This window comes from Tachypleus tridentatus, chromosome 13 (assembly GCF_004210375.1).
Source record: "Tachypleus tridentatus isolate NWPU-2018 chromosome 13, ASM421037v1, whole genome shotgun sequence".
Lineage (NCBI taxonomy): Eukaryota > Metazoa > Arthropoda > Merostomata > Xiphosura > Limulidae > Tachypleus > Tachypleus tridentatus.
The window spans coordinates 130,917,328-130,935,594 of record NC_134837.1 but is presented as its reverse complement, the minus strand read 5'-3'; the positions used below and the strand labels follow the sequence as shown (position 1 = coordinate 130,935,594).

General features: G+C 30.2%; 1 protein-coding gene across 5 annotated transcripts in view; it reads right to left on the bottom strand.

Annotated features, from left to right (window-relative positions):
• The window catches only part of LOC143240279 (multidrug resistance-associated protein 1-like), an 88,241-nt gene that overhangs the window by 63,702 nt on the left and 6,272 nt on the right, over positions 1–18,267 (bottom strand). For 4 of the 5 annotated variants that reach the window (XM_076482470.1, XM_076482473.1, XM_076482472.1 and 1 more), the window contains exons 2-8: positions 17,861–18,037; positions 12,449–12,574; positions 10,657–10,794; positions 8,806–8,925; positions 3,789–3,850; positions 2,534–2,665; positions 723–893 (exon numbers count right to left, since the gene is read on the bottom strand). In XM_076482470.1, the coding sequence (XP_076338585.1) occupies positions 723–893; positions 2,534–2,665; positions 3,789–3,850; positions 8,806–8,925; positions 10,657–10,794; positions 12,449–12,574; positions 17,861–18,037 (926 nt within the window). Of the gene's footprint in view, positions 1–722; positions 894–2,533; positions 2,666–3,788; positions 3,851–8,805; positions 8,926–10,656; positions 10,795–12,448; positions 12,575–17,860; positions 18,038–18,267 lie in introns of those variants that run through there. The other variant, XM_076482474.1, reaches the window with a different exon arrangement.

Genomic DNA, 18,267 nt, shown 5'->3' with positions numbered 1-18,267 from the left:
TGCAGTACAGCTCTCTGAGACACATAGACTCTTCTCTAGATTTCCATAATACAAAGAGATTTCTATATATAAGGCTATATTTTGAAATATAAATGGTTTGTTTGTTCTTGAATTTTGCACAAAGCTACACGAGGGCTATCTGCACTAGCCATTCCTAATTTAGCAGTGTAAGACTAGGGGGAAGAGAGCTAGTCACCACCACCCACCACTAACAAATAGTGAGATTGACCATGGCTGATAGGGGGAGCATGTTTGGTTTGGAAATATATATGGCCTGGAACAAATAAATCAGACAGATAAGGAATCAAATATTTTTTTTGCCTTTCCATCTCAAAAACACAAATACAGTTCTTCCTTTATTTTTATTTGTAGCTTTACATTTTGTATATACACTAATACAACATTAATTTTGTTTTGTTTCATTCTTCATTATACTAATGTTTTTTTATTCAATTTAAACTAGACTATTGGGCATTGTAGGTTTCATTTAGTGTTACATCAAAGGTTATCACTATATTTTGATAAATCTTAAAAGTAAATATTTCATTTCTTTCACTAAAAGTACTTCCTGTTCAAATAAAACTATTAGGTTCTAGTTGATGAAAGCAGTGATATTTTTTTCAAAACCTCATATAAAGTAAATAGATAGTTTAATTGGAGGAACACAAATTGTGTAAATCTTTGGTAAACTATTGAGGTAAGCCTTACAAATTAAAACTTACTTCAGTAATATTGAAGGGACAATCAGAAAAAAGCTATAAATTACATCCAGAGAGGTTCCAATAACAAAAGGTTTCCAGAATCCTCTGAACAAAGCCCAGACTAAAGAACACTGTTTCTTATTCTTTTCACTTGATTCTTTTTCATGCAATTCCTTCTCTGTATTGTCAGAGCTATAATTAGAAATAATAAGTTATATGCAAGTCCATGCTAAAAACTTTCAGTTATAAGTAAATGTACATTAAATGTTCAACAACTAGGATTAATCTAATGAATTTGAAAAACATTTTCTATTTGTTTTCACAACTTAACAAGTTAATACTTTCAAGTGTGTGTGATGGGAAGAGGAGTGTAATAATATTATAAGGGAATATATATATATATATATATATATATATATACAGTTTAATATGCAGTTAAAATTGTGTAGTAAAGAAGAATGGTTTAATAATTTCTAATTGATGATTTGAGTATGATTTGAGCATTCCTCCTGTTTAGTGAGAGAGGAAAAGTTAGTTATCCATGTAAAAATATAAATGCAGTCTCAGAAAATGCACATCACTTGAATAAATATAAAAGTTACAAAATAATATTATTTATCTTATTGTTAAGAGCAAGATCATAAGAATCAAGTTTATATTGACCAACCTAGCTGAATTTCAGAAACTGAGTGAAATATGCTAGATACATGGAGTTCATACTTCTCATTCATTTTTTTTCCACAAAGACGTGTTACATTTGTGTTTTGAGTGACAGCTGGAGTCTTATTTTTTCAACCTTTATATTTTTAATTATGCTAACTTTTGATTTCATCGTAAGTACACAAAAGTGACCCACATCTGGCTAAATGCAAGTTCAGAACAAATTTTGTAGGATAGCCCTTAAAAATTACACTTTATAAATAAGTCAAATACAGTTAAATACTATTTATTAACTACATTTTGAAAAATACACAAATACATGCAAGTAATGGTTAGATAATATATAAAATACAAAGTTTAATATTTATAATAAATATAAAATAATGTCAATGAATTTTTGTTGAAATGGCCAAGTAAATATTTATGAAAGAACATGTTATAAGAACACATTACAAAATAATAGGTTTGAATAAAATGAATAAAATTGCTATTATCATTGTAACATAGTTACAAATGTGTTTTGCAAAGAGACAACTTGTTTTTAATTAATGTTTTTTTTATCTCTTAGTCAGGGCTTCTTTCATCAGGGTGACCCACAAAATTGTATCTATTTACTCCCTTTATTCAAGCACTGAGAATAATACAAAACTGAAAAAAGAAATGAATTAATTTTTGCTATTTGTAATGAAAATGCATAGTCAAATAATCTTTCATTTTGTTTTATACATTCAGAAATAAGTATTACATCAGAGAACACATTTTGAGGAATTTCATAGAGAACAACAAAGGGATAAAATTCAATTGATGGAAACATTGAACAGACACTTTTTTTAAATTAATGTATCATCATCCAAAGAAAGTTAATTCCATAAAATTGTTACTTACTGAAAGGATAAAAGATAGGTCACATAATTGTATCTATGTTGGTATATGTTTTTAAAGGTATAACAATCATTTATAACCTAGAATAGTCCCTCTCCTTCTCATTTTTAGTGTTATGTTGAATATTATCCTTCTGTAATTTTACTCCAGTAATTGGGTTTTGATCTGTTGTTTTCCATAGTTTATGAATTTTTGACTAAACTTTATTTGTCTAGTTACTTTCATACCCAATTTTTTATAATTTAACTATTTAATTACAAAGCTTTTCCTTAACCAAAACAGGAACTTACTGGTTAATTTTTAACAACTCCTTGGTCCAGTACTTGTCTAGTTGTGGCCATGTAGTTTCTGCTTTGTACGCTTTACTCAAAGGTGGCATGTCTTCCAGTACAAGAGGTCTTTTAAAACCTTTGTAGACTATGCTAATAGTGAGTAGTGATAAATGTTCAATAAGATTAAATATGTTTTTAATTTACTATTTTTTTCCTTTAGTTTTAGAATTCCCTTATGTATAACATGTAAAATTACTTCAAAGTTTAGATAATTCAGTAAAGATACATTCTATATAATACAGTAAAAATTATTTTAGTACACTAAATCTGATATGTAAAACATAGAATATTCTATCTGTTTCCAGGCAGATTCACATTGCACAGAACATTTTAAGTTTAAAGCTTTATACATTTTGAAACCATAGTTCTTGAATATTGCACATTACTCTACTTTACATATTCACTTATAGATATAGAGAAAATCAAAATATAACCCAATGAAAATAACTCATTATCATGCATATAATTTAAGTAATCAATTCAACAAGTGAGCACTGAAAAATTTTATGATACTAAAGAACTTGGAGAATTATTCTTAAAGAAAGTTATTTACATAACAATTATTATTTTAAATGAAAACTTATTACATGAATATGTTTGAAAAATATGTATATGATGAGATTCATGCAAAATGTTTCCAGAAATCCCCTGCTGCATCCTAAACTAACTTCATAAAATTTCAAGCAAGTTTCTCACTCCTGAATAAAAACATTATCCATCCCTACACTTCATGCAGTCTTCTAATCTAGCACTGTTCTACATTATACTTGTTTTAACAGAAGAAAAAGTAATGCAATGTTTTAAGTATCATTATCACAATTTCTGTTTTGTTAAGTATTTCAGTATTATTATCTAATTAGCAAAATAACTTTACTTAAAATATAATAAAAAACAGCTTGCAAATAGTACTGCATGTTTAACAATTATGTGTAAATGTATTTTACTTTCAATAAACTGTTGATTCTGTTTCACTTTGAAAATTATCACTGTTAAGGCTTGATTAAGAAATACTTGTAAGTTCATAAATTTAAATATAAATGGTAATAACTATAATAATACATAAAAATAAACATGAACATCAGAATCTCCAAACTGTAGTCTTCTACTACCAAACTAATTTATCTTTACTGACCTTCCAGCAATAATATTTACCTGAATAAACATCACTACTTAAAAAAATAAAACTATTTTCCTTTGATAAGATGCTACTCACCTAAAAATCCATGAAAAGGTGAGCCATGACAAAAATGACTGATCTTCGAATCGAGGTAAATCCTTACCATGTGAACACAAATACACATCAAATGTAAAACTATGCAATGTTTTTCAACTACATGTTATATGTAAAAATGTTTCAGCATTTTGCCTCTTAATTTATTATTCCATAACAATCAATTAACACATTCAGAACAATACTGTTAAGCCACCTGCTACCTCTTCATTTGGAATGTATTTAACCAACTCAGGTACTTAAATATAAGTAGCAAAAGTGAATTACAGCTGAGACTACTCATGAACTTTTTTAAGATATTAATTATAAGCTTATATATATACATATATATATAACAAAAATTTCCCAAAGATACATGGATGGTTTATATAACTTGACTTGAATTTCAGAAATGTCCATTAAAGTCAGTGTATTCAAAAGTGAAAAGAGAGTGCATTACATGAAAGTAAAAATAATTTTTATAAAATACATGTTATTTAATAATTAAAGATAAAAAAAGAAGAAAAGGTTTAACGAATTTTGAGTAATAATTACTGACCACTGTTCTGTAATGACAAATGTGCAGGTGAATAATATTGGACATACAAATACGTATCAACAGGTGTTCATAAAATACAGAAAATCTCACATCAGAAGTATGAAAGAAAAACTCATATTTATGATTATAAAGAGAGCAATTATAAAAAACTGAAAAAGACAGCTGATAGAAATAACTTATTAATACTAGAATATTCACAAAATATAATACAAAACATAGAGAGTATTTGTGACCAATAAAAAACAATCAACTATATATTCACATTCCAAAAGATAGCATACATTTGTAATATCATATGGTGAAATCTACAGAGAGATAATGTTGTAAGATATATATTTCTAAAGTTGTAATTTATTTTTTTAGCAAGATAGAAATGTAGATTTCTGATGATGTGGAATTTAGTTTATATTAGGTATAGAAATATCTAGACTAAAGTCCCCTGCTGGTACAGCAGTAAGTCTATGGATTTACAACTCTAAACTCAGGGGTTCGATTCCTCTCGGTGGACTCAGTAGATAGCCCAATGTGGCTTTACTATAAGAAAACACACACACTTTAGAACAGGGGTGGGCAACTTATTTTTACAGTGGCCACAACTGTGACTAATGAAAACAATGTTGACTACACAATTCAAAAAAAAAAGAAAAGAAAGAAAGATGTGAGTTTAATCAAAATAATTGCATTTCAACTAATCTTCAATGCAAAAATTAATGGGGTTTTCATCAATGAGTTTTGTGAAATTTGGCTCAACATCTTTGCTCAATGAGCATCTTAGCTCTGCCTCTAAATTTATGTTATTAAGCCGAGATCTGTATCTATACTTGGGAAAATTTAGTGTAGCAAATGTTGAATCACACACCCATGTGGATCCAAACATGGAAAATAATTTTGATACTGCTATCTTCAAATTTGGAAGACTTTCATTTATCAGAATAGTGAGCCACATCTCTCTGATAGAACATTTTTGTTTACCTTTTGTACGTTTTACATTTTGCAGGGTAAGCATCTCACCTTCAAATCCACGCTTATCCAAAGACAAAAAAGATACAATTTCCTTACTGAAATTTCTTCAGTAAAATCAAAGTGGATCATGCAAAAATTCAAATATCAATTTTTAAAATTGAAGAAACATGATTCACATTTTTCAGATAAATTTTTGATCCAGTTTATATAGAGATCATCTTTAGCATCAGAGAAATCATAGTCCTTATCATTTTCTAGAAAACTATTCCTCTTTGCAAAATTTGTCAAATTATACTTTTGTAATTGTTATGCAAGGAGGTTTAGCTTTAATTAAAATTCATAAATAGACTGTGATTGCTCGCTTATTATTTTACCTCTTCCCTAAAGCTTCGTATTCAAATTATTCAAGTGAGCCATCATGTCACACAGAAAGTGCAAATCATACTGTCATGACAAAGTCTCAATTTCAGGGAAATTTTCAATCTTACCTTTTATAACAAGATACTCTTTTATTTGAGGAAATAGGGAAGTAAATCATTCCAAGACTTTTTCTCTACTTAACCATCTTACATTTGCAAAATCAGTAAGATCATCAAAAGTACAGTCATTGCTTTTCTTCAAAAACTCAACAAACTGTTGATGGATGAGAGAGCTTCCACTTCTAATATAATTCAAAATTTTACAACAATGTCCATCAAATTTTTCAATTCATCACTTTTAAACATCTGAGTACGTAAATTTTCCTAATGCAAAGTGCAATGGAAAGATGGCTGCATGGGCTTCACATTATTTTCAATTAGATACTGCTTCAAAAGAGAAACAAATCGTAATTTTGCCCCAGTCATTGCAAAAGCGCCATCTGTTGTGACAGAAACCAGTTTTTTTTTAAATCCAGATTAAATTTTTCTGAGATTTCAAGAAATTTTTCAAAGATGTTTTTTCCACATGTTTAATCTCGTAATCCACAAACGCCAAGTATTTCTTTCCTCACTTGAAGGTTTGAAGTTACATATAAAACCCAAAATATCAACTATGTAGCATCACTAACATCTGCTGACTCATCTAGTGCTAAAGAAAAATACAAACAGTCTTTTAGTTCTTCAAGCAACTAATTTTTTTATATCTTTCACTAACTCTAGCATTCTGTGGACAATTATTCTTCAGCTTAATTCAAATTACTTACCTTCTGAAGAATATCATCTTTTATTTTTGAATCATAATTCTCCAAAGAGTTTCAATGACCACAATCAATATTTCTTTTACTAGTTCAGCATCAGAAAATGATTTCTTTTTCAGCTAGAATTCAAGCTACTTTATAACTAGCTAACGTAACTACTTCTATCAATAATAACAATCTTTGTAAGCCTCAATTTTGTTTATGAAGTTGTGCTTTCAGACAGCTAAATTCATTCATATACGATTTTTGCTATCAACTGGAAATTTTACATCAAATTCGTTGTGAAAATTGTTAAAGTGTTGCTTAAGGTTGTATACTTTATCATACCTAAAACCTTTGTTACACAAAAGACACATTGGTTTATTATTTGCTTCAATCATTGCAAATTTCAACTCCCAACTTTCATTAAATTCTCGTTTCATGTGTTTCCAGTCACATGCCATCCTCTTTTCAGCAGAATGAATTAAATTGTCTTTATTTTCTGAGTGTTCACTATCATCTGGATTCTTTCAATTTTGAATTATCCACCTATCCATATTATGGGATTAAAAACAAAATATATTTAAACACTTGAAAGTTGCACAATAAAAATATATTTGCAAGCACATGCAAAACAATGCACAGAGTCTGTGGCAGTGATGATGTGAGGCAGTGCAGTTGCTGATTATCAAATTTGCGATAAAAAATAAATGATGGAAAAAGTTTATTCCTAAGCTTGCCACAATTGTGTTATCCACTGGCCAATTGTGGCCATGGAGTTCCACACCTCTGCTCTAGAATAAGTGTAGGTGATGAATACAAAGTTATGTAAAGTATCAAGTTTGTTTGTTTTGAATTTTGTGCAAAGCTACACAAGGGCTATCTGCACTGAAGTATCAAGTTACTTGAAAATTTAGTTAAAATTTAGTTGAGTTTTAATGGAATTACTGCATTTCTTGTACTATCAAGTCCAAGCAATGTTGTTAGAGAGATAATATCATTTGTAAACATAGATCTAAACAATCTACAACAATTTAAAAATAGTTTAAGTCATACATTCATTTAAAGGTGAAAATAAGTTAATTTGGTCTCATTAAATAGACTGGACACTGAATTACTATTAACTGATAATTTAAAATAGCACACAAAGAAAGAAAAACATTCCAATAATATAAATGACAAATTTGATATTCAAGTGATTTCACAGTCAAGTACATAATTTACAAATTACCAATTTGAGGACTGGTTAAAAGAAACATTGATTGTCAAACTAATACCAAGATTTACAGATACAATGATCATGATATCTGTTGGCAAAAGATTCATATTAAACTTGTATATAGAGTAAAGCAGTGTGTCTGTTTCAGCATTTGTCTATTTCCCTGTTTGCAGCAGTCACTTCCTGCATTGAATTTTGACACACTGACAAAGTTCAACATTCACTTTTGAAATGACAGCAGAACAGATGTGAATACTGTAGATACCAAATTTTATTTCACAAACAGGATATTCTACAATAAATTGTTAGGAATTAATCATGCCGTTATTCACATTCTAAAATATGATGTAATGTGAAGAATAAAAATGTAGATTTGCCATGTGTTATTGTTGAGCAGCTCTTAGCATGGCTGAAATGCTCAACAATTACTTTTCTTGGTGGGTGATATATAAAGAGCTCACAGCTTTAGGTTGAAGTGAAACTAAAAGTGTAACACAACTAAGCTTTCTAAAATCCATGAAATAATTCAAATTAATGGATTAACTTGAGACTTTTTGTGCCACTAGAGACAGGGACTTACCAGTTAAGCAGTATTTAGAATAATAAAATGTATGCTTAACAGCAACAGAATTTTTACATTAAGTTAGAAATAAAAACAGAAGATTTAAAAAAATATATAAAAAAAACTAGTTAGGATCAGTGAAATTATTATAAGTAATGCCAAAGCTAAGTTACTTTCTGACTAATGTAGCCCACAAAAAGTAAAATAAAAATAAAATAAATATTAAGCAAAGAATATTCAAATCTGACAAAAGTTTAAAAAAACTAACAACTTATATGGCAACTGAAAAATTAAATAAAATCATTCAAAAAAGGAACTACATTAGTGAAAATAGGCTGACGCTTTTCTCTCTTTTGATTTACTTTCAATTTTTACAAAACTTCATGTTATTCAAAAGCATTTTTTTCAGTTTTATTGTATAAGGAAATAACAACCTATTTATCATGAGTCTCCTTAACAATCATGTCAATAAATGCTCAACTAAAACTTGTACATAAACAGCACCAAAACAGAAAGTATCAACGGCATGACAGGCAGTTACAGTTAAATATATTACTTTACCTTTTTACTCTTCTTTACATATGATCTGTCAGTGAAGGATGACAGACACAACTGGGAAAATACAAGAGGAAAGTAGATCATTTCTATTTTATAGTGGATAGTCTGTATCTCTACATATTCCTGAAAATATAAACACAACTTTTGATCATTCCATTCAATACTACCATTTAACCTATTTGTAATGGAAAAAAATTACTTTAGATAATAATATTAGCATGGTCAAAACTGTAAATAATAGTGCCCAGTTCTCTTTTGAATAAGGTGCATCAGAATCGCTTATGTCATTTTATCTTAGAAGACCCATGTTAACTTCATTTCATTTCTTTCTTGTAAACTTACAACAATAATTCAAACCAATAATAGCAACAATCAGAGAAACTGTATACCTGAGCCCCATTGTTCCTTTCCAAGATTCCACATCTTGATATTGGATGACATAAAATTCCACTTTTGAACACTCAGAGAATCTTTCTCAGATGCAGAATACTCAATGACCTGTATAATTTTTGTAGTATGATAGAGATTCTCAACTTAAATCAGTCCATAAAATATGGTACAAATCTAACAGCACTTTACACAGTTATAAAACCAAAACTGTGAAACTGCTGTATTTTCCCATTAAGAAAAAAAACATGCTTCAAGGTTATAGATCTGGACTAAATCTGGAGAAGACTGTTCCATAATGACTTCTTATCTTGTGAAAAATTTCATATATATTGGTTTATTTAGTTTGAAATTGCACACAAACTTAGACACCCTCACCCACATGGTTCCAACTAGAATACCCTCACGAAAAATTTAATTCTTATACCCATGCAACAACAATCTACTGTTGCACTCAGTCAAATTTTCTTAAGAGTAATAGACTGTTAAATTAATATAAACCAGTGTTAGTTATAATTGTTGATTCATTTATTCAAAGTGCAAATTAAAAAATGAAAAATTACTGTTAAAACATTTCAAAGTAAATAAATTATAAAAGCATTTTTGTTAATATGCTGGTAGACCATGTTTGATGTTTCTTGACATACTGATGGAAAATATATCTGAGAAATGAAAAACTCTTTCTGATAACAATTGTTTATAATACAACATAGAGTAGAATGAAATTTCAAAACGCAACAATCTTCTGTATAAAATTAGGTTTTAAAAATTGAAAATATGTATTCAGAACTACACAAAAACTTTGTATCATTTTCACACCCATTTATGCTCTCACCCACTCTTTCATAATGCCTCAATTCCATGCTTACAGACAGTTCTACCAGCTGGTGTACTCATGTAAAGTTGGGCATAAAAAACAAAGACTATCATAATTAGCCTAATTATTCACAAAAACATGTTAAAAACTTTTCATATTCACTTAAAAAATCTTATATTAAAAAAAACCCTTATATTTGCATCATAAATGGTTCAAAAGTCAACAATGAAGTGAAGGAAACAGAACAATGTGCAGATGTATTTAATTAAAAACCTATCAAAATATAAGTGTCTCATGGAAACTCACAACACAAAACCTTATGGTAACTACAGAATCAACATTAAACATACAAAGATGTTGACTTACAATAGGCATGTGTGCTACAAAAAAAAATAATTATAAGAATTAAAAATCAACTTATTGTGCATTAACTACTTACATTTACTTATGTGTTAACTGTTCTAAAATATATACCTCAGTCAATCTCATTAATCAAACATTTGTTAGTGTGAACTGCACCGAGCAGGAGGTAAGATGCACATAATACTTAAAAACAACTACAACTTATTAGCAACCAGCATCTGGCAAATTAAAAAACACATGATGTATTTACACAATTACTTCCTATTAAATACAAGGTTCGTGTTTACCTCATAGAATACTTGATGTATCACAGATCTATAAGAAACAGCTCCACAAAGAGTTAGGAAAAACCAAAATGTTACAAATGTTCCTGATGACGTTATCTGTTTTTGCTTTTCGTACAGCAGTAAGTAACAAGCTAAAATCTAAAAAAATTGAGACACATAAATACAAAACTAAATTATATGGTTAAATGAAATCACAATTAATTCTGGACTAATTTAAAAATGTAATGTCAAAAAGCACAACTACAAGAGTTAAATAAACACAATCTGGTTATGCATGATTACCTTCATAAAAGTCATTTTATCGCTATGATCGTACTGTTACAGAATGTTCTTGACGCACGTGTTCACTATCTAATATTTTCTATTATTTTAAAGGTCATGACACATATATGCAATTTCTGTCTGCCCAAGTGTTTCTTCCTTTTGTAAGTCAGCAAGCAGTTTCCAAATCTTTAGGTTGCTGTTCATCACAGAAGGTCACAAGAGGGCCAAATATTCTGGGACCCAATCTTTGAGACCAAATTTTCTAACCCCTCAATTGTACACATCTTACATATTTTCACAAGGTGCCACTTTTATTTTTTTTTAAACACAGTAATAATAATTAAATATTAATTACAATAATTATTACAGAGCTTATAATTAGCTGCTTGCCCCTGTTTCTTTATTAAGATTATGCTCATTTCAAGAGGTGATATAGAAACTTGAACAAATTAATATCAATTGGGAATTCTCTCCCATGTATATATTCATTTGGAACGTATTTTGATATAGATAGAATCTTAAAATACTGCAGTAGGATCTGGCATAACTTCAAAGTGTCGTATTTCATTACTTTTTCTTTGTGCTTGTCTTTTTAGATGTGAAATATCTTTAATTCTCTTAATCTTAGAAGCCAATCACAATTTTACTGTAAATAAAGAACAGGAGAATTAAATAGAGACATATAATAGTGTATAAATAAAAATTTTGTTCCTATGTAAAGCTGTGTTTTTGCATTCCATATACTGTCCATTTTTGAAATATTTACTCTGCACAACACTTGCAAAAGCTTTGTAACAGATTTCTATAAGTATACCTGAACAACACACAACTTATATGAAGAAGTAAGAATTGTACTGTGGTGGATATTTATTCTGGTTCATTTCAATTATTGTGAGAAGTTTGTTAAGTAATTCATATCTTTGTAAATTTTATGAGGTAATTTAACATTATTATTCCACATAACTTAATGTTAATCCCAAGTAATGTAATAAAAATATGAGAATGTAAGTATAGTACCTGCACTATGGCCATTATATAAGTACTTAAGTATATACACAAGATATACATTGAATTCTTATCTACTGAACAACATAACATCTTATCAACCATTTTTGTAATCATAAAAATAACTGTTTCTTGTTAAAAAAAAAAAGACTTTCAATATATTATCATAACATTGTACTTTCATTATGAGTTCTTTTTAATTATGTAATAATAGTAAGTCAACTTCCAATCATCATAACAAAAACAAATTAGCTTATTTTTCATATTTAATGTTTCTACAAGCATACACGTTGAGGTAATTTATAGATGACATTTACAAATGATGCTATTAGCCTCTTTATATAATTTTATGACTTAAATGTAAATACTCTGGCTGATTAATTTTACTTGGTACAAAAGCTCTGTCTTCTCAACTATTTTAAATCAAAACATCCAAAATATGTGTCTGGGTATATATATTTCCTTTTTTTAAAAAGAATTAGTTGAGAAAGCTTGATGAATAAAATATAGAATAAACACTTACAAAGGTTAAAGATTTCAAACAATTTGAACACATATCGGCAACAGGTATTCCATTATCTTCTACATACAGCTTTATAGATGCACCTGTTTCTACTGAGCTTAATCCAAAAAGAAGTAAATTTGCAACCTGTTTAAATAAAAATTATATTTATCACACAACTATAACTTTTACATGCAATTTCTATACATGAAATAAAAGAGTTATTCAACTCTCTCATCTTAATGTTCTCCAATGGTACAACGGTAAGTCTACGGATTTACTACGCTAAAATCAAGTGTTCAATTCCCCTCGGTAGACTCAGTAGATAGGCCGATGTGGCCTTACTACAAGAAAACATACACACTTTTATTTTGATGCAAATGTTGTTTTCTCAAATTTATTTTATTTTAACTCCATGCATTATTTATATAATATATGACCAAGCAAATCATTTAGTTTATTTCTCTAATAATAACCTTTGTTTTTTTATTATTCTGTTGAGATAAAATATGTTTTGTCCATGAACAATTTGGATGTATTACCTCACATCATGCGAGAACTACCAAATACCCACAAAACATTTGCAGTCAAATTAGTATCTCTATTGAAACGGTTTTTCTTTTTAAAAGGGGATTTCTAGTTATTCGTTCAAAATCAAAACTTCTTACTCTAGAAAAAGCTTTATGTGCAAAAACAAGTACAGAAAGTATAATGAACATTGTTATACATTTATTTTGATACTGATTTTTGTTTCCGTTAAATAAATATTTAGAAATGCTGGTTATTTACACTGTTATATGTCTATTGAGAAATTCCCGCCTATTCATTGCAGTTGTAGATTCTCAAATATAAGTATCAACTGTGCATGTATGTAAATACTGGTGACTGCCAGTATTATTGTCAAACGCACTTTCAAGAACTTCGTTTATGTCTATAAACCCACGCGCCAAGAAACTGTTTATATTGTTGGTTTGCTACAGTCGGTATACTATAAACCTCGGAAACTATAACTGTGATTAGCAATTATTAAAGCGGAAAACTATAGATATATGGCCAGGAATGTTTATAGATTTCAAACATTACAAACCACAAAATTTCAACGGATTAACATCGGAAGTTAGTGTTTTTACGAAGACATTTTATAACTTCAGCGGTGAAAAAGTAACGTGTAATCAGCGACAGCTACTAGCTCCCCGTTAAGCGAATTGTATCTATATCAACTCAGAATTAATTCACTTCTTTTGAATCTCGCTAAGATGACAAGGAAGTTTTACACTGGATAGAAGACTCAATACTGTTTGTAAGTTTGTAAAACTTTTGTATATAAATCATTATTTATAATAACTAGTATTAAAAATTGTATTATTGTTTTCATATGAAAATATATTTGTTTTAAGAAAGAAAACTGTCCATCAATCTTACTTGGGAAATATCATATATTTGATACACATCGACATTTAATTATTTTCTAAATCCAAATAACAATTTACTTCAGTTTCAGGCTATTTGCAATCGTAATATATAATATAACTTGGAGGATCGTCCGATATAACTTAAAATATGTAACAGACCATAAATATAATTTTTCTAGCATTGTGACTTGTTTATTGTTATAGAATATGAAAGTCTAATTGGGAACTTTTCTTTTGAGTAGAAATAGCATTCGATGTGTTCAGTGTTATTAAAAGGATAAAGACTACTTGTCCTTGAAATCTGCTTATTATAATTTCAGAATCTATCATTAAAGAAAACAGCTTCCTAACTACCAGTCTTTTTCCATTAGATCCCCTTCCACCAAATATGCTCGCCATTTCAGCCGTGGGCGTTATAATGTTATGGTCAATCCCATTATTTGTTGGTAAAAGAGTAGCCTGAGAGTTGGCGGTAGGTGGTGATGACTAGCTGCCTTCCCTATAGTCTTACACTGCTAAATTAGGGACGGTTAGCGCAGATAGCCCTCGAATAGCTTTGCACGAAATTAAAAAAAATGTTCCATTAGGATTCAAGTCTCATAGCAGTATTATCAGACCTATTGTTTCAGGCCTAACATTACTTAAGCATTTAAGTATGGCCAATATTCGATGAAGAAGTAAATGAGTACTGTAAATTAAATATAGTTTATTTAGAGCTAAATTTCGTCGTACTTAATACTAACATAAAATAAACTGATAATGTTATTCTACAATTTAACATTAGGCCTTTTTTGAAAGCTTTGATAAGCTTTTAATATATTTTTTGCAAAACGTTTACTGAAGTACATTTACATCATTTGAATGAAATATACATGCATGCACATTTATATAATATGATGCACGTGCATTTTCAGGGCAGATAAAACTGAATAATATTATAATAGATGTTGACAACTAATAAAAGCCAAGTAGTAAGACAAATGACAGTTCGAGGTTATGGTCTTCTTCATATGTTTGAATGGTTTGTTTTTTGTTTGTTTTTGAATTTTGCGCAAAGCTACTCCAGGGGTATCTGTGCTAGCCGTCCCTAATTTAGCAGTGTAAGACTAGAGAGAAAGCAACTAATCATCACCACCCATCACCTATTCTTGGGCTACTCTTTTACCAACGAATAGTGGGATTGACCGTGACATTATAACGCCCCCCACGGCTGAAAGTGCGAGCATGTTTGGTTCGACCGGGATTCAAACCCGTGACCCTCAGATTACGAGTCGAACGCCTTAACCTCCACTTGGCCATGCTGGGACTTGTTTTAAAGGAAATGAATAGTCACGCACGTAACACTTGTCACAAAATGTAAGACTGATATTTCTCTTTTAGTACAAATTTTGGATTTAAACATTCATATTCTAGATCTAAAGTGAATTGATTAATGAGAATACATGTCAAGAGAAGAAAGCCAGCAGACTAATCAACTCAAACATTCAATGAAAAACGACCATCCAGTTACCATATATAGGCACACACACGTACATAAAAAGAGAGAGAGAAAAAAAACATTGTTTTTGTCTTTTAATTAATACAGAGCAGTTGCTATTGACAGTGACAGGTCCTGAATGTACAAATCAACTACAGCTTCATCGACTCTGGAGGAGCAAAGCCTCCTTGCAGCATAGTAGCAGATCATTCCAATAAAACTGATATCAGCAAAGACTGCACCAGTGTTGTCTAGAAAAAAAGAGTATTTCATCATGAATTGTCCCATCAAATGGTACAATAGTTCCATGCACTGCTAGTAATAAATGTGTTCACATTTTCAAACCAACACATGTAAGAACACTTTCAATTTAAAATCTAAATAAACCAGTCCAGAGCTTAATTCCTTTCAAAGGCCAACTAAACTCCACAAGGGTTGGAATGAAATGAGAACCCAAACAATGCCAGCCACCAGACATGAAGCTTTTGCAACAGTTACCACCACTACCATAAAAATGCAGGCAAGCTTATACCGCATCCAAGGGTCTATGCCGTTAATGAGGGGTTATCAGCATTAATAGCTGGAGCAACTACTATCCAAACTATGGAAGTAAAGTATCATCAACAAAACACATAATCAGACTCAAGGAAAATCTGTGGTGCAACTTCCAATTAAATAAACCACCAATGCTTGATTAAATTCTTCTGTACAAATGACAGTGCCAGGAGATGGCTGCCACATGGACCAAAGCTTGAGCCCTCAACAACCAAGAAGAAGGCGAGTGACTATAGAGAGCAACCCCTTTATCACAGCTCAAGAAAGTAAGTCACTTGTGAGCCAAGCTGGTGGATACCAACACCACAAATGTTGAACCTACACAAGATCAGTGAAGTGAAGAAAAATTTTCAGTGATGAATATTCAGTTCTAAACACATTAATCAAAGTACAGTCTGAACTGGACCTCTCTTGAACATATAGACTTCATGATTAAACAATTTTTGGATAACTGAGTTTATCTACTATCACATAGGTTCTCAAAAATCTACTAATGTTATTGAAATGAGAGAGAGAAGAGTAGCATGCCAACTCTGGATAAATATGTATTTTGTATGTATATTCACTGTATTATTAGTGAGCAACTATCCAATGTCAAGGTCACACTTGCACAACACATTTCACAACTTAGTTTGAAATTATTAATTCCAGCTGTACTACAGCAATGTTGCATTCAAAAAAAGATCTAAAAATGATATTTTATAATGATCCCGATATTTTTAGCATAATTTCCAAAGGAACTGTTTGTTATTAAACACAAAGCTACACAAAGGGTGATCTGTGCTCTACCCACCATGGGTATCAAAACGTGATTTCTAGTGGCATAAATCCAGAAACATACTGCTGAACCACTTGAGAGATGAAGGGGCAATTTCCAAGTAAAAATATTTTTAAATGTTTGATACTTGTGTTAACATAACCCTTTATGTAAAACCTTGTTAAATGCTTTCTGAAAATTCTTAAATATCAAATCTATACCTTAATCCTCATTTATGTAAGCAGTAACGTCTTCAAAGAATCTAAAAAAAATAGTTTGCATTGTTTTTCGAAGACTGATATTAGTTGTTCCTTTTTTAAAAGTTTTTCTTTACTTGTTTTTAATACAGAGTTTCAATAGACATAGATAGGTTGTATTGATAACCAAGTTCTAAATACAGTGAGGTTCCAACTGTAATATTTATTATTTATATATTATTGGTTGGTGTTTCCTGTTTCACCATGTACTTAAGATTTTTAAAGAGACACCAAATGTCTGTAAAAGAACTAACTTTAGGGGGTAATAATAACATTGTCTACACTACAAGTATGTATTTTTTTTTAAATTACTGCTAGTTAACAGCACTTATAAAAATGTACACACTCTTTGAGACTATGCTACTTCTAGTGAATTTGGTTGACACAATTTTTTTGGTTTTTGATTTATCATGTATTAAAAAAGACGTTGTTAAAACAACCAGGTTTCTAGCAGTAGAAGTCTGTAGATGTACCTCTCAGTAGAAGACAATAAAAAAAGTAGCAGAAGAAAGAAGAAGAAGAAATTCAAACTTTTTGCTGTGGTGTTTACAGAAAATCTCAGAACTTGTGATTTAGTCATGATAGAAATAATGTTTTAACAGGTAATACTGTACAGTCTTGTAACATTATGACAACTTGTTGAGGAAATATTTAAAATGCCATTTTGATAAGCAATCTGTACCATCCCTACATAGGCAGTTCTACCTACCACCTGTCTGATATTGATCAAACTCTGCTGTCAACAATGGACATGCCGTCTTTATCACACTGTTTTGTCCAGAGTACAAACATTCTGTGATTTACATATTACACAAACTCTACTGTTAACAATGTGTATATCATTTTTTACACACAGCTTTATTAAAAGTACAAATAGTTTGAACCTCTCCTATCAGAAGAATTATTATGGAAATTTGCAATGTCAAGTTTTGTAAGTTTTACTGTTTTGGTTTTATAATTATACAAATAACTTACAAATTTCACTATATTCAGTAAGGTCCACGGAGGGTTCCAATCCTTCATACGTCTGGTTCTGAAGAGCTCCACTGGAACAGCCAGCCACAGAAAGCCACAAGGTACATATATAAGAATAGTCTGTTGGAAACATGGCGTTAAATCTGGCCAGTCTGTGTACCACGATGTCTGGAGATCCTACAATATATTATGGAACTCTTATTTAGAAATCTGATGTTGGGAAATACGGGAAACATCACAAAGTTCGTACAAAAGTGTATGACAAATCTTGGTTTTTAATAACATTGAAGTTGGCACTCATAAGTGATGAGAAGGTTAGAGTTTGGAATTTATGGATTGGTCGTAATATTATAACGCCCCCACGGCTAAAATAGCGTGCATGTTTGGTGTAACGAGGATGCGAACCC